The sequence below is a fragment of the Ipomoea triloba genome, chromosome 7 (genome assembly GCF_003576645.1).
Source record: "Ipomoea triloba cultivar NCNSP0323 chromosome 7, ASM357664v1".
In the NCBI taxonomy this organism is placed as follows: Eukaryota; Viridiplantae; Streptophyta; class Magnoliopsida; order Solanales; family Convolvulaceae; genus Ipomoea; species Ipomoea triloba.
The window spans coordinates 5,595,390-5,622,068 of record NC_044922.1 but is presented as its reverse complement, the minus strand read 5'-3'; the positions used below and the strand labels follow the sequence as shown (position 1 = coordinate 5,622,068).

The 26,679-nt window shown below is 35.1% G+C and overlaps 2 protein-coding genes across 2 annotated transcripts; both read left to right on the top strand.

Moving 5' to 3' along the window:
- The first annotated feature begins 1,229 nt into the window (after positions 1 to 1,229).
- Positions 1,230 to 7,773, top strand: LOC116025501 (LRR receptor-like serine/threonine-protein kinase EFR). Its single transcript, XM_031266737.1, has 5 exons — positions 1,230 to 1,914; positions 1,997 to 2,287; positions 3,761 to 5,917; positions 5,997 to 6,295; positions 7,483 to 7,773. The coding sequence occupies exons 1-5, from the start codon at positions 1,230 to 1,232 to the stop codon at positions 7,771 to 7,773; spliced, it is 3,723 nt and encodes a 1,240-aa protein (XP_031122597.1).
- A 5,469-nt stretch (positions 7,774 to 13,242) lies between these two features.
- On the top strand, positions 13,243 to 17,250 carry LOC116025942 (LRR receptor-like serine/threonine-protein kinase EFR). The gene is made up of 3 exons (XM_031267337.1): positions 13,243 to 13,986; positions 16,415 to 16,695; positions 17,116 to 17,250. Exons 1-2 carry the CDS (start codon positions 13,266 to 13,268, stop codon positions 16,690 to 16,692), a joined length of 999 nt encoding a protein of 332 aa, XP_031123197.1. The 5' UTR covers positions 13,243 to 13,265; the 3' UTR covers positions 16,693 to 16,695; positions 17,116 to 17,250.
- Positions 17,251 to 26,679: the final 9,429 nt, after the last annotated feature.

Genomic DNA, 26,679 nt, shown 5'->3' with positions numbered 1-26,679 from the left:
ACTACCTTTTAATATCATTGGAATACATAATATTTTAAATTTTCAAATTTTTATTAATTTATTTAATCGTTTTTCTTAAATTAGGAATTTCTTTATCCACAATAACTCATTCAACAATAATGGTTGAACCAAATGAATCCCAAGCAGAACACCTAAAGAAAAGTCCATAGCTCCTATATCATAATCTCATTGCATGACGTTGTCATCTATGCTATCAATAATATCCGAATTACAAATAACACACTACCAACAAAAAGGAAGAGAACAAATAGTAAAGATGAAGACAATGACAATGTTACTCAAAAGAGAATTAAGAACACTTAGAAAAATTCAAATTAAAAGTAGTATTTATTTAGACTATCATTTTTAGACCAAATATTTAGACTATCGATTTTACAAGGTTGCAAACATTTATTTTAGTAATAATTATAATGAATTTTCTATATTATTTTGGATTCATATACTTTGAGTTAGATATTTAAATAAAAAAATTCGACATTCAATTACCCATGTATAAACTTATCCTATATAATCTTTACATTCAATTACCCATGTATAAACTTATCCTATATAATCTTTCATTGATATACTTTCAAATATTTATTTAAATATAAACATTGGGCATTAACTCATTCGCGCAATGTGCCTATAAAACTAGTATTAAAGATAAGCTCTAGTATAGTTGAGATGGCTAACAGCTAGTGAACATTATATAAATTGTGTATTTTTGGACTTAAGTCCACCTTGCAAGGTGGACTCGGGTCTACATAATAATTTGTCACAGTAGTTACAACTTCTCTCTATTTAACAAGGAGAAAACAATGATAAATTCTCTCCTGATAGAAAGGAGAAAATACACTGAATATATATACTCTTTAATAACTCTAGTGCAGGAGGAAGATTGGAATGATCAGGGATGAATGCAAATGAAAATGACCTCCGTATTTATAGTCGAAGGATTTAGGGTCATTCTATAACTAACCCAAAACTTAGGGACCAAACAATAATTTTCCCTTTCAACAATTGTGGCTGCGAGATTTCACTTTCAAATTTCAACAATTGTGGCTTGTCAAAATTCGCTGCTCCATGCTCCACAGCTTGACTTTGCTGACACTTCATACCTGAGTGAATCTTGCAACTCCCAGTTAATTCACTAAAAAATTCCTTAGTTTGCATATATATATATATATATACTATGAGCATCTTCACAGCTAGCGCACATGGTCTCAATGGCTCGGTGTCTGGTTTTGTTCATTGCCCTTTGCATGGCTATGGCCTCCGGGGCATCAAATACAATTAGCTCATCAAATGATAAGGCTGCTCTATTGTCATTGAAAGCAGCAATTACATTCGACCCTTTTGACATCTTGTCCAACAATTGGTCTCATCACACTCCACATTGTGATTGGATTGGTGTTACTTGTAGCGGTAGGCACCAAAGAGTGACCCAATTGAATCTCATCAATATGGGTCTCAACGGCACCATTCCTGAGGAGATTGGTGGCCTCTCATTCCTTTCAACTTTCAACATCAGCACTAATAGTTTCCATGGCCATATCCCAGAAAGCATTGGATTCTTGACCAAACTCCAGAGTTTGGATCTGTCCTACAACCATCTCACTGGAAATATCCCCGCAACTATATACAACATTTCTTCCTTGCGGTTTGTAGACTTGAGAAATAATGTTCTCTCGGGGACGCTCCCAGAGAGCATTTGTGATAACTGCAGGCAGCTACAAAGCTTGTTTCTTAGAGCAAATCGATTGAGTGGTGAGATTCCATCAAGTCTACACAAATGTACGGAACTAAGATTTTTAAATTTAGTAGAGAATGAATTTCATGGAAGCATACCACCTGAAATTGGCAACTTTTCCAAGCTTGAGTGGTTACTGCTATATGGTAACAATTTGACAGGTTAGGTTTTCAGTCATTCTGTTGTTTTTGGTCTAAATTTTGTGGCATTACTTATATGGTGTCCTTATAATATTGTCTACAGGAGATTTGCCTCGGACAATTTTCAATATTTCATCTTTAGTAGTACTCGACATTGCGAGGAATGAAATCTCTGGAACTCTTCCAAATGACTTTTGTTATCAAATTCCGAAATTGGAGTATCTGGATATTTCCAAAAACCAAATTAATGGAGAAATGCCTGAAGCTCTATCCAGTTGCAGGAGACTTCAAGTGCTTTCTATGTCTAACAATCAACTCTCCGGAAGATTCCCTACTCAAATATGCAACATGTCATCTCTTCAGGAGCTTTATCTTGTAGGGATGAACTTGACAGGTAACTTCGATCAATTCCTAAAATTTCTTGGAACTGTACGTGCTTTATATATGTAATTTCATAAAATAATTTACCCTTTAATTTGGCATCTAGTTGTAATTTCTAAAGGAATTCTTACCTTGAAGCGACAAATTATGCTGTGGACCCGGATCTATGTTTACAAATTTAGAACTCTATATTCACAAGTTTAGAACTCGTCCACAATTTTAAATCTCAATATATAAAATTACACTACTCAATATTCACAACTTTTAAACTCTATATTTACAATTTTGTTATATAGATTCAAAAATTGTGTTATACTATTGAACATAGAGTTTTGATACTGTTAAACATAGAGTTATGAAATTGTGAACATAAAATTATGAAATTGTGAACATGAAATTATAAAACTGTGTACATGAAATTATAAAATTGTGAATATAGAGTTATGAAATTATGAACATAAAATTACAAAATTGTGAATATAGACCCGGGTCCACGTTGCAAGGTGGACCCAGGTCCATGGCATAACAACCGGCGGTGAAGCACACCAATTGAAATATTTCCTAACAATTGCTGAGCTAGGGAGCGATTGGAATTAATGATGGAGTACTTGAATAGTTGAAGTATATGTACTCTAATCGCTCTCTCAAATTAAACACACTCTATGTTTAGGGGGTTAAAAATTAAAATGAATAGATTATTAGACTTATATTTAAAATGATATTAGGGAAAATGGTAATTTATGCAAATATGTCAATTATCAATGACACCCATGAATTATTAGCAGTGTAATATTGCCTCTCAATTTTTAAAAGGTGACATATATTTCCCCTCCCCTGAATTATTAATGTGGTTACTCGACATTTTCCCTGTTCAAAGACCATGTTTTTTTCCTCCATTTTTCTTTCTTCATTTATTCTCCTTCCGCTAACAACATTGTTGCTCCTTCTTCATATTAGGGGTGGTGCAGTATATGTTATATTGCGAAAATTGAGATGTAACATTTACACCACTAATAATTCAGGGAGTAATATTGATAATTGACGTATTTTTTAGAGGCATAAATTATAATTTTCCCATGATATTATAATTTAGGGAGAAATTATAGTTAGTTTGTAAATGGAAGATAGGCCTTTTGGCTAATTGATTTCATCTGATGCTATTAGTGTTTGATAAATAGCATGAAAATACTTCTTATCCTTCTTCAATTTCCCATCCTAATGTGCATTCATTCATTGGATATTTATGAATTGTGCTGATCATATATATAATTAATTTAAAAATAAATACATAAGTAAAAGAGAGGTAGGTAACATTACTTGAAGCAAACTATGACCAAAATGTTGAAATTTAAAATTCTAAAAATAGTAACTTTTTGGTTTAGTAGATAATATATTGCATTTATTTTGTTCAAAAGATTATTTTGCATTTTTCCCACTAATTTATACTATTAACTTATATTTATTTAATAATTCAAAATATTTACAGGAAATTTGCCAAACGAAATTGGGAAGATGTCTATCTTTCGAACTTTAATAGTTTTGAAAAACAGCTTGACTGGTACGATACCCCCATCAGTTGGCAATATATCTACTTTGGAATATTTTGTTGTTGCGGACAACAATTTGCAAGGTAATGTTCCTCCGGAGCTAGGAAAGCTTTCAAGACTTGAAGGATTATCACTTCGCCATAATACTTTTAGTGGCAAAATACCATTCACCATTTTCAACATCTCCACATTACAAAAGATTGAGTTGGCATCAAATAGCCTTTCTGGCAATCTTGAACCAGGTCTAAGACATTGGATGTCCCCAAGTCTTGTAGTCCTTATTCTTAACCAAAACCAATTCACTGGGACCATTCCTAGCTCTATATCAAATGCCACCCAACTCATAGACCTTGAGCTCGGGGAAAACATGTTTAGCGGCCATGTACCGTTGGTGTTTGAGAATTTACAACAACTTGAATACTTTAACATACAATACAACCAAATCACAAATGAGCCATCGGCTAATGAGCTAAGCCTACTCACTTCCCTGTCAAAATGCAAGAATTTGAAAATGGTTGGTTTAAGTGGCAATCCATTCAACACAGTTCTACCTAGCTTGATAGATATAGGCGGCAATAAATCTGTGTCTTTTGAATCCTTAGATGCTAGTGAGTATCACTTGAAAGGCAGCATTCCAAGTGGGATTAGTAGCTTTATCAACTTAATTTCTTTGGATTTGAGCGACAATATGCTATCAGGTTCATTTCCTGAAACATTAGGACAAGGTTTGTTGAGGTTACAGGGTTTATCCCTAGATAATAATAAAATTGAGGGATCAATACCAAACACCTTATGTTATTTGAAGGACTTATCTGAATTGAATCTCGGAGACAATAAGCTCTCAGGGAGCATACCAAGCTGTTTTGGAAATATATCTTCTTTCAGAAAAATATATTTAGGTTCCAATTTATTTACATCTACTGTACCGCTTGGCTTCTGGAATAACAAGGATGTTTTGGAGCTGGACTTGTCCTCCAATTTACTCAATGGTACCTTGTCTTCTGAAATTGGAAATATGCACAACATGGTATACCTCAATCTGTCAGGCAACCAATTTTCTGGAGAAATTCCCGACACGATTGGGCAACTTCAGAATTTGCTTAATTTATCTCTATCATCAAATAGGCTTCATGGTCCTATTCCTCAGTCATTTGATAGTCTGATAAGCTTGCAAGCATTAGATTTATCTAATAACAGCCTCTCTGGTGGTATTCCAAAGTCGATGGAGAAGCTCAAAGATCTAGTGTATCTAAACCTGTCTTTCAATGATCTAAGTGGTAAAATTCCAAATGGTGGACCTTTTGCAAATTTTAGCATGGAATCATTCATGGGTAACGAGGAACTATGTGGAGCATCTCGATTCCATGTCATGGAATGCAAAGAAGGTAAAGGAAAACCGAGAAACATTGCCATATTTTTTAAGTATGTTTTGCCATCTCTTGTATCAGTGGTTGTTGTTGCTATTCTACTGGTTTGGTTGCTTACGTTCTGGAAGAGAAATAAACGAAGGGAACCTCGAGCTGAAGATTCACTTGATGTTGCACTCAAGAGGATTTCATACTATGAAATTATTCGTGCTACGGAAGACTTTGATGAGAGCAACTTGATAGGCAGGGGGAGTTTTAGCTCAGTGTTCAAGGGAAATTTTGCTGCTGGGCTGGTTGCTGCTATAAAGGTCTTCAATTTGGGCGTGCAAGATTCAATCAGAAGCTTTGAAGTAGAGTGTCAAGTGCTACGGAATATTCGACACAGAAATCTTGTCAAAGTAATAACCAGTTGCTCCAACCTCGACTTCAAAGCTCTGATTTTAGAGTATATGCCCAATGGGAGCCTAGACAAATGGCTCTATTCGCATAATTATTTCCTAGACATCTATCAGAGGCTAGGAATAATGATGGATGTTGCGAATGCCCTCGAATACTTGCATCATGGCCATTCTTTTCCAGTGGTTCATTGTGATTTGAAGCCTGGAAACATTCTTTTAGATCAAAGCATGGTTGCACATGTTGGTGACTTTGGTATATCTAAGCTACTAGACAAAGATATGGCCACTAAACAGACAAAAACCATGGGCACAGTTGGATACATGGCTCCAGGTGAACTCACTCTCTAAATAAATTTGTAATTTGTAATTTAAGATGGAAATAATTGTTTATACTTTTGTCACAATTGCAGAGTATGGTTCTACAGGAATAGTATCTACCATGGGAGATGTGTACAGTTATGGTATTATACTAATGGAAGTGTTGACGAGAAAGAAGCCCACAGATGAGATGTTCCAAGGAGACTTCACCATGAGGAGATGGGTGTCTGATTCATTACCTGATACAATAATGCAAATTGTTGATCCCAACTTATTAACAACAGAAGAAAGTGGGGAAGAAATAGGGCAGTGTTTCCTAATGGTCATGGGATTAGCTCTGGAATGCACGGCTGATTTCCCAGAGGAGAGGATCACCATGAAAGATACCATAGTAAGACTCAAGCATGCATTGCACAAGTTCAACCAAAATGTCTCTATAGATTTAGAAATAAAATAGTATGCACGCTTTGAATTGTTACTTGGATATCGTACAATAAAAGGACTTGTGTGCCGCGGTGTAAAAGGGTTGCTTTTATGGATTTCTAAGGTTTAAATATTGGCCTATTTTATCCTATTGTGATTGTGATAAGTATATATAATTATTGTCATAGTGTGCACATTTGAGAGGTCTGATGATTAAATGTAGTTATACTCTTTATTGCTTTTGCTTTTGCTTTTGCTTTTCTTTTCTTTTTGATGATATCTGTAACACAGTTTTGTATTTAGATCACTCCAGGAGCTCATTTGTTGAATCACCAAACCAGTCATGATATCTTTAACACATTTTGTTTCCTAAAGATAAAGTAGTCCTAATAATGGCCAAAACATCAAATTGATCAATTGTTGGCATGAGATTTAAAATAAATATGAAACGTAACATTCTTCACCGCCAATGGCGTATAACCTCGCTTTGTTTTTTTGGTACTGTGTTTCAGTAAGTCTTGATCTTCTGGTGACCGATAGGTCGCTGCCGGCAAGGACGACGTTTCAGAGAGAGATTCGGTTTCCATTTGAATCTACGTCTGCTTACATGAGTGAAAGACCGCAACATGGCGGTCATGTTTTTTACATTTTAAACTCTCATTTTCTTAACCATTTAATTGGCAACAGAATGTTCATGCATAAGTCAACGGTATTGGCAATTTTTTATTTATACATTAGGTTTCTACCTTATGTTAGACTAATCTTAAGTCTCAAAAATTTTTACCCAAGAATTTGGAGTAGGTGAATCGCGAGTCACCTCTGCACATATATAATGAGTCTTCATCACTTGTGAACATTTTCTTGGATTTTGAATCTCCTAGTGACTCCACATTTTTTGAGCGTTGGATTTCTCACGCTCACCCAACTGTTGAAATAAAACTTTCAGGATGTCCCTCGAATCATTGAACTAAGCCCCTGGACATTTTCAATTTATTAATGTAGGCGTAACCTTGGTCCTCAGATATGAGTCAATCTTGCAACTCCAACTAATTCATTCAAAAAAAAACATTTCCTTTAGCTTGCATGTATTATAAACTTGTTAACAGAGCACTTGGTTTCAATGGAAAGGTATGTGGTTTTGGTTGTGGAATTCAGGGTGGGGCAGATGAGGCTGCTCCAGTGGCATTCAAAGCCACCATAACATTGGACCCCTTTGACATCTTGTCCCGCAACTGGTCTCATCAAACTCCATATTGTGACTGTATTGGTGTTATCTGCAATGCCAAGCACCAAAGAGTGACCCAATTGAATCTCTTCAATATCGGTCTAGACGGCACCATCCCTAAGCAGATTGCTGACCTCTCATTCCTTGCAACTTTCAACATTAGCTCTAATAATTTCCATGGCCATATAGAATTGGATTCTTGGCCAAACTCCAGACTTTAGCGGATTGGATGCGGATTCACTCCAAATTCGCTCCAATCTGTATTGCTCCGCGCTCACTCTAATGTACATGTAATTAATATATTATGTACTTGTACTTAACATATTATGTGCATTCAATTTTTTTTCTTTGAAATAATTTGCATTCAATTTATTTATAAGCACATAATCTATTATTGCTGACAAATATTTTAGATACATAATTTGAATATAATGTTTTTTGGAACAAGGTCCACAATATAATATGGGCCATGGTGCATGGTATAATTTGCGAATATTAGAGAATTGGTCAATTACAGCACACTACCTTGCAGTCAACTGTGGATGAAGAAATAATGGTCATTCTATGAGGTCTTAAGTCGACGCCAAATCTGAACAAATAAATGAAGAATTGCTGAATTGGTCGTATGATTTGACGCAAATTTTACTGTGGACCACGGTTCACAATGTATGGTAGTCCATGCATCAAAACGGCATCGTTTTGATCTGTCTGTGCTGTTCGCGCCTTTAGGAGTAGAGTAGTTCTATATTAGTGTAATATATTCAATTTCTTTTTATATACACTGCAGTTTCCTTTTAACACAACTAAAGTTTTTTTTCGATATAACTAAAGTATCATTCAATATTATACACTAAAATATGTGAAACTGCTATTCAGTTTTATTTTATATATACACTGCAGTTTCCTTTTCAACACAACACCAATATCTTTTTGAATTGATATAACTACAGTTTTATTGGACAATATACATTCAAATATGTGAAGTTACTATTCAGTTTCATTTTATATACACTGCAGTTTCCATACAACACAACACAGCTTCATTATGATATAATTACAGTTTCAGTTGATATTATAAAACTAAATGTGAGGCTATATCATTTGAGATGAACAGTAATTTCATTTACGGAACTCCATTAAGATGTGACGGCTACCGTTTTTTTAATAACGATGTCGTTTTTGAACCATGGTCAACGATATAACAACTGTATGATTTGAGGGGTAGGTGGAGTAGTTGAATTATTAAAGCCATTCAGATTATCAAGTCTATCAACAAGCCCCACAAATTAAAATTTGATGCTTGGCAATGTTAATTTCTTAACAAGACATTATATTGATGTGCTAGGTTGAAAACTTTACTAATTATTCTTAAAATTTTTAGAATGCAGTTTTATAAAAACAGCAGTAGTCTTTGACTCATTCTATTTTGCATGAAAATTTGTTAAGTAGAAATAAATGTCTAAAAGCGAATGAGAGAGAATTTTGGTGTTGTAATTCTCTAATCCACTATTCCCTTTATTAGGATTGTTGGAAAAAATCTCACTTCGTATAACAATGAAAATCACAGATTCGCTATTGTATACAAATACGAGACAATACCCAATAGCCCAAAATAAAACACACGATTTACGTGGAAAACCTCAAAACCGTAGGAAAAATCACGGGAACACCACCAACAAAGTTTCCACTCTAACAAATCTTAGGTACAAAGTTTCAGGCTACACGAGCCAAACATCAAAAAATCATCAAATACAACAACTCTAGGCCAAAGACTTTTATTATGTTCCATAGGCCTAAAAAGAAATACTGAACAAACAAGATGACCTCCCAGAATTATTTGATGAAGAAAGCACCCAAAAATCTCGACAAACTTACGACAATACCATCAAACATGCCACAAATCCCGCCGAGCACGCTACTGAAAAAAACAAAGAATGAAGCAAAAAACTAACAAACAAACATAGCATCTTTGACACTTACCACATATCTACAGAATAAGGCCAACTAGCAGACATATTCACCAAGTCATTAACCATAACAAAGTTAAATGATCTAAGGAACAAACTCAATGTTCTTTCAGAACCTTAAGCTTGAGGGGTGTATTAGGATTCTGTATTCTAGGAACACTAAAATTCATTCTTCATCTCCCTATATTATTGAGAATATATCCTTTACCATTCCAGTCCTGATTGGGACTCTGATCTCTATATTCTTATAAATACATGAGTTCATATACTTTAATTTATTTTCATTTTTGGTGTAAATTATTACAAGATATTTCGAGTCTATCTCTGTCTGTATTACAGTCTGAGTCTACTTGACTAATCAGTTCATATAATTTTTATACATAATTGATTAACCAATGATAAGATTATTTTTAAGACTATTGTTTTCATCCCGTTTTCTAGTAGGAGGATATCCACTGAGCAATTTTAACACACAAATACAATAACGTCAACCAATCCTTTGCTTTTATCAACAAGCTAGGCAACCACAAGATTGTTAACTTACACAATTCTTGCTACCAGAGATCTTTTTATTTGTATCTTCAATTCCCTAATAAACTGTCCTTCTATAATCAAGGGAGGAGAAAATTGCGATTTTAGTCTACTGACTATTGGGGTCCTCTAAATTGCAGTCCACGACTTTCAAAAGTATTAATTGTATACCCTGACTATTTAATTTTTGTCAATTTTGGTCACTCCGACCAAATTACCGGTCAAATTCGCCGGAAAATCCTAAACCCTAAAATAATGAGGGGTATTATAGTAATTTCACATGTATGTTCTTCTTCGACCAAATTTCATTCTGCTGCGGCGGTGCGGGTCACATTGGCGAGACGACGGTTGACTTCCTCAGTCATTAACTCCTGCACCGCCGGATTATTGATTTTTCCGGTATCGACGCCGCCGGAGTCGTCTACATTTTGACAAAGTGCGAGGTCCACTGCTAAGAACACGACGACAATAATGCCGATGAATGCGAGGTCCATTTCCTCCTTTGCTCCACTTAGCGTTTATAAGCTCAGGCTCATCCCTGTTTCCGCGCTACCGCCGCCGCTGCGCATTGCGTAGCTCATCTCTGGCTCCGCTGGCGACGGCGACATGCTCTGGCGAACGGCCTTCACCGCCGCCTTAGCTTTCCTCCCCTTCTGCTGCTGCTGGTTCACACTGACGAGGAGGCCACGCTGGAATCTAGGCATCGTCCTGCTCCTCCGGGCATCTGGGCATTCCCTTCAAAACCTCTCTTGACGAGGAAGCCACGCCGGTATTGAGTTGCAGTGGTGATGGTGAAGAAGAAGAGCTTTATTATTGTCTTCTTTGTTGCTAATTTGAGAAGCCATAAATCTGAACATTCCGGTTGCTCTCAGCCTGGTAGCTCGCCGGAGAAGAAGAACAGACACGTGAAATTACTAAAATACCCGTCATTTTTTAGGGTTTAGGAAATTCCGGCGAATTTGGCCGGCAATTTGGCCGGAGTGTCCAAAATTGACAGAAATTGAATAGTCAGGGTATGCAATTAACACTTTTAAAAGTCGTGCACTGCAATTAAGAGGACCCCAATAATCAGTAGACTAAAATGGCAATTTTCTCTCAAGGGAGGATGTATAGTGGGGACAATAGGGGTAGTTGCCCCCTTCGCTACCTCACCTCCATATATAGCCTTGGTAATATATATATATGCTCAAGCTCCTGTATATTATGTTCCCTAGGTAAATGGTGGAATGAAAGCTATAGATCTATCTTCATCTAACACACAAGATTAACTCACTTTTAAAAAAAGCGCATAAGAAGGACTTTTTTCGTAATTATTCTTATTTAACAAAACATGTTTCGCTAACTGCCTTCTACTCAAACTGAAACTTAACGCCATTCTTTCCTCTTGATAAACATCATTCAATCAACATTATTCGATTTCCTTCCTTCGCATAGCAGTTGCAAATTCTTTTTGATTGCCATAATGGATGAAGGAAAAATTCTTATATTTCATTTTTTTGATTTTTTTTAATCATTCATAGACATGAAATTGTTAAACCATTAATAATTCATAGAATTCAAACTATTTAATTGTCAATACACATAAATCTACACTTGATTGCATAAAATTACACACTATTAAGACACGAGAATATGCACTTGAAGGTATTGGAAGTAGCAAAATAATGTGCACTGAAAATTACAGCCTTGTGCACTCCAAAGGCACAACAATATGCACTGGAAGAATCAACGACAAGTATTGTAAGACATAAAAATATGCACTAGAAGTATGTTATGACAATATGCACTCTATGCAGCTATATTTGATTTGCCATAAAAGATGCGCTGGAAGTGATAAAACTGTGATCTAGAAGGCACAATAATATGCACTAGAAGCATAAAACGTGGACTTTAAGGCTAAATAATGTGCACTATAAGCTTGAATATTGTGCACTATAAGAATGAAAGATGTGTTCTGTTATGCAAAAAAAAAAAGAAGAACATTGTAACCTTTTGAAGAGATTATTGATTGTTTTCCTTGTGCACTTACATGATATTTTATAAGGACAAACAATGTGCACTATAAGGCCAAACAATATGCTCTGTAAGGCTAAACAATATGCTATGCTCGCATATTACATGCCAAAAATCGTATAATAAACATATTGTATAAAGATTTATTTGACTAGCCATAAAAAATGCACACGAAGTGATAAAATTGTGCTCTAGAAGGCACAACAATGTGCACTGGATGCATAAAATTAAAGTTGTGACTCTATAAGAATGTGCACTGTAAGGCAAAACAATGTACACTGTAAGCCCAAACAAGAATCACGGTAAGACACAACAAATGTGTTCAGTAAGGCCAAATAATATGTATAAGTATAAAATGCAGATAGAAGTAAATGAAAGATATGTTACGTTAGGTGAGTTAGTAGAGAATGCCTCTTCAAATGAATTAGTAGTAGAGAGAGAAATTAAGGTCCGTTTGAAAAGAGAAAAATGACTTTTGTAAAATGCTTTCTGGAAAATGAGTCGTTTTTCAAAAAGCGTGTTTGATTGCATTTTGGAAATTTGTTTTGTTTCGTTCATTTTCTGAAAAATGAGCATAATTATTTTTAGTTTTAAATATTTAAAATATACAATGATGGTGAGGAGGGTGGTGGTGGGTGGTTGTGATGGTGGGTGGTGGTGGTGGCGACGGCAACAGGGTGATTGGCTACTCCACTACTACAAAGGAAAGTCATTTTTAGACCGTCTCTTCTATTTTCTATTGACCACGCCCTTATTTTTATTGGCTTCCATTTTCTCCCCTAGCGAAACACTGAAAATCTATAAAATGATTTCGGGTTTTCAAATGCATCCTAAGGGCCTAAAGTATGGAAATTAAGGAAAAGGATGGCTATGAGACCATAAATTTTACAACATGATGCGTCTTCGTCATGGATGTTTCTCGAAAAGGATAGAAGCACGCGCGCAACAAGGACCACATTTTCTTTGCCGAGAGGGTAGAAGCTTTCATATTTTCAAACTCTCATTTTTCCAACCATATAAGATGGCAACTGAAAAATCAACGCCTGGACTTCATAAATGAATATAATGGTGTTTACACTTTATATATGTATGAAGGCATATGCTTGGGTCTTCACATATGAGTCAATCCTGCAATTCCCAGTAGTAATTCACTCTTTCCTCAGCTCCTTTAGTTTGCATGCATATATATCCTTCACAGATCAATGGACAGGTGTTTGGTTTTGGTTGTTGTATTGGTATCCCTTTGCATGACAACTCGGGGGGCTGTGGCCTCAGGGGTATCAAAATCAAAACCAAAATCGAATAGCTCAGCTGCTGCTGATGAGGCTGCTTTATTGGCCTTCAAAACAGCAATTACATCCGATCCCTTTGGCATCTTGTCCAACAACTGGTCTCATCACACTCCATATTGTGATTGGATTGGTGTTACTTGTAGCGGTTGGCACCAAAGAGTGACCCAATTGAATCTCTTCAATATGGGTCTCAACGGCACCATTCCTGAGGAGATTGGTGGCCTCTCATTCCTTTCAACTTTCAACATCAGCACTAATAGTTTCCATGGCCATATCCCACAAAGCATTGGAATATTGACCAAACTCCAAAGTTTGGATCTGTCCTACAACAATCTCACTGCAAACATTCCTGCAACAATATACAACATTTCTTCCTTGCAATTTGTAGACTTGAGAAACAATGATCTATCAGGGACGCTCCCCCGTGGCATTTGTGATAACTTCAGGCAGCTACAAGGCTTGTATCTTTCAGCAAATCGATTCAGTGGTGAGATTCCATCAAGTCTACCCAAATGTATGGACCTTAGATTTTTTAATTTAGGAGACAATGAATTTCATGGAAGCATACCACCTGAAATTGGCAACTTTTCCAAGCTCGAGTGGTTAATGCTATATGGCAACAACTTGACAGGTCAGATTTCCAGTCCTTTAATTTTTTGTCTCAGTTTATACTAGTACATATATACATACGGCTACCAAGTTTATATATATATATATATATATGTGTGTGTGTTTTCGAATGCGGTTGGGTGGCTCCTGTGCAGTTTGTGCGGTTAAATGAAAACCATTCATTTGACCTAAATAAACGTTCCAATCAATAGTGATTAAAAAAAATGCAGAGGCAATTCAGTCTTTTTGCATCTAGGTCAAATTTAAAGTGCGTGATTTTCCTTCTTAAGGTGTGTGGTTTTCATTTTTAAAGTGCGTGAATTGTGTGCTTAAAGTGCGTCAATTGTGAAACTTAAGGTGCGCCATTTAAAACTTAAGGTGAGTGGTTTACTTCTTAAAGTGCTCTGTTTGTGTGCTTAAGGTGCGTTTTTCGTGTACTTAAGGTGCGTCATTTTAATGTTTAAGGTTAGGTTTGTCATTTCTACACTTAAGGTGTGTCCTTTGTGTGTTAACCGCACGGTAACTTGTCTTTGCACGGGAACCCTTCCCTATATATATATAGGGGCGCGCTCAGGTGCATACTGTCGCCTAGGAAGGAAATGAGAACGCTTTGCAACCGTCCACGTATCCAGATCAATGAATCAGATGTAATTTAAAAAAAAAAAAAAAAAGACGCGGTGACATTTCCGTAAATAACTCCAACTTTGGTGCAAGTAATTGTGTTATAAGTGCACCTAGTTTCAGTTACAAGTGCATCTAATTTTGCACTTGTTTTCACTTACAAGTGCAAGTAATTTACCTTGTTAACATTCATGCACCTAGGTGCACCCACTTATAACGTTATGTGCAACTAGTTATAACATCAGATACACTTAGTATTGAACTCAGCGTACATTTTACTTGCACGTGTAATACATTTTACTTGCACTTGTGCACCTATTATATATATATATATATATATATATATATATATATATATATAGGAATAAGTTCTGGTGCAAAAACTTGCTCAGGTGTGAAGGTGCAGTTAAATTTGAGTCGCTTATCAAATCTATATCAGCAGCTCAATTCATTACATTTTTTTAAAGAAAAAAACACGCGTATAACAACTAGTACTCAAACCCATACTTAATCTTGTACTCAATCCTATACTCAATTCTATACTCAATCTTGTACTCAATTCTATACTCAATCTTGTACTCTTTCTGGTGTTACTTTCTTTCACCTTCCTTCAACAACTGATACACCTTAAGCATACAAATCACACACCTTAAGAAAGAAAACCACGCACATAAAGCTTTAGACCTACGCACTTAAGTTTTCACAACTGACGCACCTTAAGCACACAAACCACTCACCTTAAGAAGGCAAACCACGCACCTTAAGAAGTAAAATAACGCACCTAAAACTTTAGACCGATGCATCTTAAGTTTCAAAAAAATACGCACCTTAAGTTATCAAATGAAGAACTGACGCACCTTAAGCACAGAAACCACACACCTAAAGAAGGAACACGACGCACCTTAAGCACAAGACTTGCACACCTTAAGTATAAACCCTATGGACCTTAAATTTTGACCCATATGAAAAATGATCAAATTGACACCGCATTTTTTGTTAATTATGAACGATGATTTTGGCAAGATCAATGGCTTTCCTCTCACCGCACAATCGCACGCGAAGTGAATTATATATATATATATATATATATATATATATATATATATAGGGATGCACTCCCATGCGAACTGCCGCCCAAGTAAGAAATGAGAACGCTTCACAGCCGTCCACGTGGCCAGATCAACGAATCAGATGCAATTTTTAAAAAATGACGCGGTGGCATTTTCGTAAATATCTGAAACTTTGGTGCACCTAGTTTCACTTACAAGTGCACATATTTTTGTACCTATTTTCACTTACAATTGCAAGTAATTTACCTTGTTAATATTCATGCACCTATTTTCGCAAATACTTTCACTTACAAATGCAAGTAATTTACCTTGTTAATATTCATGCACCTAGGTGCACCTAGTTATAACATTAGGTGCACTTAGTATTGATGCTCAGTGTAAAATTTACTTGCACTTGTAATACATTTTACTTACACGTGTGCACCTATTTTCACTTACAAATGCAGGTAATTAACCTTGTTAACATTTATGCACCTGGGTGCACCTAGGTGTATCTAGTTATAACATTACGTGCACCTAGTTATAACGTTAGCTGCAACTACATTCCGGACACGTGGCGCGCTGTGATTCGTCCGTTTCTCTCCTGGGCGGCCAGTACGCATTTGAACGCGATCCTATATATATATATATATATATATATATATATATATATATATAATTTATTTATTTATGTATGTATGTATATTTGATCCCTATGTTAAATTAATCTGATTCCTTCCTTATATTGACTGTCTGATTGACTGGTGCATTTCAATACAGGAGATTTACCTTGGACAATCTTCAATATATCATCATTAGTAAGGCTTAATATTCGCATGAATGAAATCTCTGGAATCCTTCCAAACGACCTCTGTTATCAAATTCCGGAATTGGAGTATCTGGATATTTCCAAAAACCAAATTCATGGAGAAATCCCTCAAGCTCTATCTAGTTGCAGGAGACTTCAAGTGCTTTCCATGTCTAACAATCAACTCTCCGGAAGATTCCCTACTCAAATCTGCAACATATCATCTCTTCAGGAGCTTTATCTTACTTGACAGGTAACTTCAGAAAATTTCATGAAATTGTAATTTAAAGAATTTTATAAAATAGTGAGGTCATAATGGTCCATGGGCAGTGAAACGCCCCAACTAGGCCCTTTGGACTCCAGTAGAAATTTTGGAAGGGATGGTTAGAGTGGTGCAATTGGACAAATCATACCATGTTCCATCACCTTGCATTGTGGAACTGGTCCAAAGCAATATGAAATATTATATATTGCAGTTAACATATTATGTATATTCAATTAACAAATTATGCACCTATACATAATATATTAACTTACAAGCACATAATCTAAATGTTATTTTGAACTAGAGTCTATCCTTTCAAAAAAAAACTAGAGTCTATAATATAAGGAGTCCATGGTATCACAATTGGTGTAATTGGAGCACTGAAACATCCTAACTGAAATTTTGCAGGGCACTTGCCAAAGGAGATTGGGAAGTTGTCAATCCTTCGAGAGTTTAGAGTTTTTGTAAACCACTTGACTGGTACAATACCCCATTCTATTGGCAATATATCGACTTTGGAGAATTTTGTTGTTAATCAAAAAAATTTAGGTGGTAATATTCCTCCAGAGTTAGGAAAGCTATCAAGCCTTAAAGGATTGTCACTTAGTTCAAATAATTTTAATGGTGAAGTACCATCCTCCATTTTCAACATCTCTGGATTACAAGTGATTGAGTTGTCATCAAATAAACTTTTTGGCAATCTTCAACCAGGCCTAAGACATTGGATTTCACCAAGTCTTGAAGCACTTCTTCTAGCCGACAACCAATTCAGTGGAACCATTCCTAGCACTATATCAAATGCCTCCCAACTCATAATGTTTGATATTGGGCATAACATGTTCAGTGGCCATGTACCTCTGGTGGTTGAAAATTTACACCAACTTCAATTTTTTGCCATAGAGTACATGTAAGAACAAATAATAAAAGGTCAAAAGTATGAGTCCACTAACTCCACTATGACCTTAAATCAGGGATACACTAACACCTAAATTAGGGATCCACTAATTTATGTTTTGTTCTTATTCAGAAAGTGGTGCAAATAATTAAGAATAGGAAAATTTTCATGTTTAGTGCATTGATGGAATGCAACTATATAAAGGCCATCAAAATCCCCCTCACTGCTTGACATACAGTCTTATACACCATCTGAGAGAGTTGAGTCAAGTGAGAGAAAAATAATTAGGAAGCTCAAGCAAAGGCAGCAAGCAGCACAGTTCACAGTTCAGTCAGGCAATCAAACAAACAACTATGGCTGGAGGTTAGATCCTATATATTTCATATACTTCAGTTTTATTCTTACAGTTGGTATCAGAGCAAAATATAATCTCCGCCTAGTTATTAGTTTGAATGTGTATGCAATATGAATATATTTATTATATTAAAAGCATACATATATATTTGTGCTTTGCTTTTACAGTACATATATATTTGGATTTAATATATGTACACATATAGAAGCAAATTTCTGCTCAATATTTGCATATTAAGTAGTAATATTTTCCGTATCCACATATGCATTTATATCTAGTTTTCATATGTGTATATACATACATGAAAAATTTACTCGAAAAATTTTTTTAGAAAATATTGTTATGTGTTTTTCGAAATATGAATGAACCAATTTCGAAATAAATGTTATAAAATAAACCTACTGCCTTTGGATGGAATCGACGCCGGCATCCTTCGGTGGACGGCGACGGCGGAGTGACGGCGGCGCAACGCGACGGTGGAGTACACCAGTGTTGGTGGTCGCGGACGATGGCACTGACGCGGCTGGCCATCCCAGCTCGCCACTGCTGCTTATTGGCTTCGCCGGCGACCGGGCGGACGGAGACGCAGCGATTGCGATGCCACTGCTTTCCTCTTCCCCTTCATGCGACGCTGGCTTGGCTAAGGCCGACTCTCTCTCCTCTCCGCGATTCTCTTTTTCTCTCTCTTCTGTCCGTTACTCTCCCTCTTGTGCGGCTGTGGATGAAATATTGTGGCTGTTAGGTTTAGTTTGGCAGATGGAGTATACTAATATACTATGGATTATAGACTTAGATAAGTTTATTAATGAACATCATAATGGTGTAAGGTTTATGGGCTTGGGCCAATATTATAATGGCCTATATTATGGTTTATAGGCTTGGGCCTATTTATTATTGAACTAGTGGAAGAAGAATGATAATGGGAAATTGTATTAGTTTGGGTTTGGCCCAATTCGGCCAAGCCTATTATACTTATAAAAAAAAAATTATAATTGGGCCCATTTAGATTGTTTAAGTCATTTGGACATGCTTTAACTTTTGGGCTCACTATAATTATATATGGGCTTGCTATAGTATTTTCCTACATCATATTTGAGCTTCTTCTATATTTAATTGTTCAATTTAATTCCTCATTGATTTACTATTAAATTATATTCAATTTTGAACAAATATTAAGTTTACATTTGTGATTTGAATTTTAATTTAATATTCAGGATTATATTAAATTGCCTTAAGTATTGCAATTTAATTATGAAGTATGAGTTAATAATATGCATAATCTGAGCATGCTATGTATCTTTATTTGCAATGATTGTTTGACTGTTATAATTATTCCTTTAGAAAAGCATGTTCTTTAAGGATGAATTTAGAGCCTTCTAGGTCTGAATTAAATGTTTATTATGCATGATATAGTGCCTTTTAGGTGAATTTAGTGCCTTTAAGGATAGATTAAGCATATTATTACTCTTCAGTTGTGTCTATTTAAGGGCACATTAAAGAACCAAAGATAGTTCACCCTTTTAAAAGCCTTATCCATAGGTGAACTCACAATCTTATAGATCTCTCAAACGATTTTACTTCAAATATGAAAACACATGAATTAGGGAAGTTTCTTGGGGAGGAATACTAGTTATATGGCCCTGGCTTAAAACGCCTTGCTGGTTGAAACTGCCATAGTGCCTTCAGCCATATTGCTACTAGTCCCCTTGCGACGCTACTCTGTCTAAGGAGTTGGTTTTTAAAGGAGCCTTAGCACCTACCAACTTTCCTGAGAGTATACCTAAGAATTGTCTATCATGATTTGGTTCAATTTGTTTGTTAGGATTTTCTTGCCAATGTGATAATATTTAATTTTGATTAATTAAAGAGTAGCCACAGCATCTTTAATTGACTAAAAATTATTAAGTTTAATCACATAAAGATCGGCAATAATATGTCTAGTGATCTTATAATTTTAATTAATTGAGGAGTAGCCACAGCATCCTTGATCAATTAAATTTATATATTAAGTTGTTAGATCACATAAAGTTTTAGACATATCAATTGTGATTAATTATATGTAATATAATGAAATTTAGCCCACAGGCAATTTTGTTATATTTATATGGTTAATCAGGATAAAATATCAAGTTATGATCATAATTTCGCCCACAGGCAATTATGTATCGGCATATAGTTTGATAGTTTTGTTATTAAGGGTGGAAAAATTAAATCAAAATCGTACCCATTCTGTTTCCACCATTCAGCCTGATGGATTCATTGTGCGTAAAAATTTCGCCCACAGGCAATTTTTATGGCATACGAATCTATCTTTTGCATAACTTACATTGGTAACAATATGCACTTCAGTCTCTCTCTCTCTCTATATTTTGCCTCGAAAATTTTAACTAAGCCTTTATTTCCTTACAGCATCTCAATCTCTTAATCATACAAATCTGAACATTGAAGTTCCAAAACTTAGGGGTTACAATTATAAAATATGGAAAGAAAGAATTTTCTCCTTAATTTAGGGTGGAATGACTTAGACTATGCTATACATAATGAGAAACCACCGGTCCCCACTAAAGACAGTACCCAAGATGACATTGCGTTATATGAGCGATGTGATAGGTCCAATTCGCTCAATACAATGTATATCAAGGCGAAAATATCTGATGGGATTCGAGGTTTTATTAGTGAAAAGCATAAATATGTCCGAGCATTACTTAAAACTATTGACGACCAGTTCGTCACTTTAGAAAAGTTTTTCGCTAGCACCCTTATTATGAGATTTTCTTCTCTCCGCCTCACTTCCGTTAAAGGTGTGCGTGAGCACATCATAGAATTACAGGACATCGTGGCTCAACTCAAAACTCTTGGGGTAGACATGGCAAATGATTTCGTGGTGTAGTATGCTTTGAATACCCTACCATCACCATATCAACCCTTTAAAATTTCTTATCACACACATAAGGGAAAATGGTCTATTTCTGATTTAATGACCATGTGTGCTCAAGAAGAAATAAGATTGGTGAATGAAATGGGTGATAGTACCATGCTGGCTACAGCACACAAGAAATCTAAATCTGGCAAATCTTTGGGTTCCACTTCAAAAGCTAAGAGGAAAAACAAAATTCCTTCTCAAGATAGCATAAAGAAGGTGCATAAGTGCTTATTCTGTAAAAGGAATGGACACATAAAGAAAAATTGCATCAAGTGGATCAAGAAGAAAGGTAATCTATCCTCATTCGTATGTCATGAATCTAGTATGTCAAATGTTAATACTAATTCATTGGTGGATTGATTATGGTTAAACTATCCACATTGCAAATTCTTTACANGAGTATACCTAAGAATTGTCTATCATGATTTGGTTCAATTTGTTTGTTAGGATTTTCTTGCCAATGTGATAATATTTAATTTTGATTAATTAAAGAGTAGCCACAGCATCTTTAATTGACTAAAAATTATTAAGTTTAATCACATAAAGATCGGCAATAATATGTCTAGTGATCTTATAATTTTAATTAATTGAGGAGTAGCCACAGCATCCTTGATCAATTAAATTTATATATTAAGTTGTTAGATCACATAAAGTTTTAGACATATCAATTGTGATTAATTATATGTAATATAATGAAATTTAGCCCACAGGCAATTTTGTTATATTTATATGGTTAATCAGGATAAAATATCAAGTTATGATCATAATTTCGCCCACAGGCAATTATGTATCGGCATATAGTTTGATAGTTTTGTTATTAAGGGTGGAAAAATTAAATCAAAATCGTACCCATTCTGTTTCCACCATTCAGCCTGATGGATTCATTGTGCGTAAAAATTTCGCCCACAGGCAATTTTTATGGCATACGAATCTATCTTTTGCATAACTTACATTGGTAACAATATGCACTTCAGTCTCTCTCTCTCTCTATATTTTGCCTCGAAAATTTTAACTAAGCCTTTATTTCCTTACAGCATCTCAATCTCTTAATCATACAAATCTGAACATTGAAGTTCCAAAACTTAGGGGTTACAATTATAAAATATGGAAAGAAAGAATTTTCTCCTTAATTTAGGGTGGAATGACTTAGACTATGCTATACATAATGAGAAACCACCGGTCCCCACTAAAGACAGTACCCAAGATGACATTGCGTTATATGAGCGATGTGATAGGTCCAATTCGCTCAATACAATGTATATCAAGGCGAAAATATCTGATGGGATTCGAGGTTTTATTAGTGAAAAGCATAAATATGTCCGAGCATTACTTAAAACTATTGACGACCAGTTCGTCACTTTAGAAAAGTTTTTCGCTAGCACCCTTATTATGAGATTTTCTTCTCTCCGCCTCACTTCCGTTAAAGGTGTGCGTGAGCACATCATAGAATTACAGGACATCGTGGCTCAACTCAAAACTCTTGGGGTAGACATGGCAAATGATTTCGTGGTGTAGTATGCTTTGAATACCCTACCATCACCATATCAACCCTTTAAAATTTCTTATCACACACATAAGGGAAAATGGTCTATTTCTGATTTAATGACCATGTGTGCTCAAGAAGAAATAAGATTGGTGAATGAAATGGGTGATAGTACCATGCTGGCTACAGCACACAAGAAATCTAAATCTGGCAAATCTTTGGGTTCCACTTCAAAAGCTAAGAGGAAAAACAAAATTCCTTCTCAAGATAGCATAAAGAAGGTGCATAAGTGCTTATTCTGTAAAAGGAATGGACACATAAAGAAAAATTGCATCAAGTGGATCAAGAAGAAAGGTAATCTATCCTCATTCGTATGTCATGAATCTAGTATGTCAAATGTTAATACTAATTCATTGGTGGATTGATTCTGGTTAAACTATCCACATTGCAAATTCTTTACAAGATATGCAAAATTTGAAACAACCAATGGGAAGTAAGTGAACCATCTTATATGGAAACAAGATGGGCTCACCAGTAGAAGCAATTAGGACTTGTACTTTAGTATTAAGAAAATGGATTTGTTTTGTAAATGGTTTGATTAGACCTTTTATATATCTAGTTTATCTAGAAACTTGGTTTCAGTTTCAAGCCTTGTACCATTTTGATTCCAATTTGAGTTTCACAGCAAGTATTTTCAATTGTTTAACAATTCTACTTGTATTGGAAAAGGTACATTGTTTAATGGTCTTTATCATATTCACTTACAAAACAATCTATTTTACAATTCCTTAAATGTTGAAACTAGTACCAAACGTTGTAGTATTAACAAAAATTCCTCAATGTTATGGCATCGGAGATTATGATATATCTCCCTTGAGCTTATTAAAAGATTAGTAAAGGATGGAGTACTTTCTACTCTAGACTATACTAATTTTGAGACTTGTATTGACTACATTAAGCGTAAGCAGACAAACAAGTCAAAGAAATGTGCCAATAGAAGTTCAACATTGTTGGAAATTATACATACTGACATATATTGTTATGATATGGATATTCATAGTCAGAAATATTTCATCTACTTTATTGATAAACTTTTCAAGAATTACTTATGTGTATTTACTTCATAATAAGTATGAAGCATTGGATGTCTTTAAATTGTTTAAAGCTTAAATTGAAAACCAATGCGAGAAGCAAATACAAATAGTTAGATCTGATGAGGGATGTAAATATTATGGTAGATACACATGAAAAGAAACTTAACCCAAAGACAATTAGTGCTTTCTTTTTGGATAAGCACAATCTTCTAAGGGTTATAAGTTTTATTGTCCATCACATACTACTAGAATTGTGGAATCAATTAAGAAGTGCTTAAGTTTCTTGAAGATGACTTAATTAGTGGGAGAGATCAATTTAAGAACTTAGTCCCTACTTTCGATCATTTCGCCTCTCACCCTTTATGCCATCCAATAGAGTTGTACTTATGCGCAGTATTCCTTCATTATCTCCTGCGGTCATAAAACTCACTATTGATATTCCACAAGTTGTTGAAACTCAATCAATTCAGGATTTATAGTAAGTTCCTGAACCGATGTAGATTTAACCAATTCAAGAACTGTCCTCAGTTCCTGAAGAGGTAGTTGCCCCGCGAACTTTTTCAAGGTTTCAGTGGTTCAACATTAAAAATAATCTAATCGGGTATGACTTTCAACATTACCTAGTTACTATGTATCGTATCTACAATAATTTGACATTAGAGCCGAAAATGATCCTGAAATATTTTCACCAATCATGTTTTATTCATAATCCAATTTGTGATTCATAATCCAATTTGTGATAAGAAGCCATGAAAGATGAAATGAATTCCATAAAGAGTAACGAAGTTTGGGATCTTGTTAAGTTACCTAATGGGGCTAAGGCTATTCATTAGCTAAATTAAGAGATACAAGACCAAGCTTGTTGCTAAGGGATTCACACATAATGAAGGTATCGATTACAAGGAGACTTTTTCTCCTTTATCAAAGAAAGATTCTCTTCGAATTATTTTGGCTTTAGTTGCACATTTTGAGTTGCAACAAATAGATGTGAAAATTATATCTAGAAGAGGAAGTTTTATGAAACAACCTATAGGTTTCTCTTATAGGGGTAGTGAGAATTTAGTATGTAAGCTTAAGAAATCCATATATGGCTTAAAACAAACCTCCCGCCAATGGTACATTGTTGAGTTTAATAGGGCTATTTCTTCATTTGGTTTTGTTGAAGATCCCTTTAATCATTATATATACCAAAAGGTCAGTGGGAGTAAAATTTGGTTCCTTGTTTTATACGTGGATAATATCTTACCTACTACTGGAGATAGGGAATACTTCATGACGTGAAACAATTTCTTTCTAAGAACTTTGATATGAATGATATGGGTAATGCATTTTATGTCATTTGCATGAAAATTCATAAGGATAGATCCCGGGACATACTGATCTATCGCAAGAAACCCATATAGACAAAGTTTGGGAAAGATTCAGATTTAGAATTGTTCACCAACTCTAGCTCCCATAACAAAAGAAGATAAATTAAGTTTGAATAAATGTTCTAAAATTGACCTGGAGAAGTCCATGAAGGACATTCCATATGCTGAAGCAGTTGGGTGTCTTGGATACATTTAAGTATGTACAAGACCAAACATTGTTTTTGGAATGCTATGACGATACCTGCATAATCCAGGCAAAGACCACTAGAAAGCTGTAAAAGAGTTTTAACGTATCTCAAAGATACTAAAAACTATAAGCTTGGGTTTAAGAAAATATCTTAGATGTCATTGGATATTATCATGCGAACTTTGCTGGCTATATTGATTCTCAAAAATCAACTTCAGGGTACATATTTATTATGGCTGGTAAGGCTATATCATGGAAAAGTGTTAAACAAAGTGTTAAGCAGTCTTTAATAACTACTTCTACCATGAAAGCCAAGTTCGAGGCCACTTCATAAGGTGTATGGCTTAAGAATTTCTTCTCTAGGCTTAGAATTTTTGGATTTTGTATCTAAGCCATTAAGAATCTACTGCGACAACTCAACTACAGTTTTCCTAACTAAGAACGACAAAAGTGAGAGTCGAATTAAGCACATCGACATAAAGTTCTTAGCTATAAGGAAGCGTGTTAAAAGAGAAATTGTGGTCATTGAGCACATTAGTACTGAGTTGATGATAGCAGATCCCTTGACTAAAGGCATGCCTCCATTTAAATTCAAGGATCTTGCTGAAAAGATGGGACTTTCACCCAATTTGTAATTTGTATATATACATTCAGTTTTAATGAAATTCTTTTGCATTCAGAAATTTTCTCATTCTAGTATGTACACTTTAAATTCATTGAGAAAATATTTCAGTCGGATTTGAAATAAACATAAGGTTTATTTTCATTAAGTTTTTCTTGTTTCCTAATTAAGTACTTAAAGGCAGTTTACATTTAATCATAATAGATATTACTCGCACTAATGAGGACATATCATTATGGATTAGTGTTATCTTGTACTTTGAGTTTGATATTTGCACCAAGTGGGAGAATGTAAGAACAAATAATAAAAGGTCAAAAGTATGAGTCCACTAACTCCACTATGACCTTAAATCAGGGATACACTAACACCTAAATTAGGGATCCACTAATTTATGTTTTGTTCTTATTCAGAAAGTGGTGCAAATAATTAAGAATAGGAAAATTTTCATGTTTAGTGCATTGATGGAATGCAACTATATAAAGGCCATCAAAATCCCCCTCACTGCTTGACATACAGTCTTATACACCATCTGAGAGAGTTGAGTCAAGTGAGAGAAAAATAATTAGGAAGCTCAAGCAAAGGCAGCAAGCAGCACAGTTCACAGTTCAGTCAGGCAATCAAACAAACAACTATGGCTGGAGGTTAGATCCTATATATTTCATATACTTCAGTTTTATTCTTACAGTACAACCATATCACAAATGACCCATCAGCCAATGAACTGAGCCTACTCACTTCATTGTCGAAATGTAAGAATTTGAAAATGGTTATTTTGGAAGGCAATCCATTCAACACAATTCTTCCTAACTTATTAGATGTTGGCAATATGTCATCGTCGTTGAAAACCTTGTATGCAGCTGATTGTCACTTTAAAGGCAGCATACCTAGTGGAATCAGCAACTTTAGCAACATGATTTCTTTGGAGTTGGCCCAAAACAACCTCTCAGGTTCGCTTCCTGGAACATTGGGACATTTGCTGAGGTTACAGGGTTTATTCCTACATAATAATAAAATTGAGGGATCAATACCAAACACCTTATGTT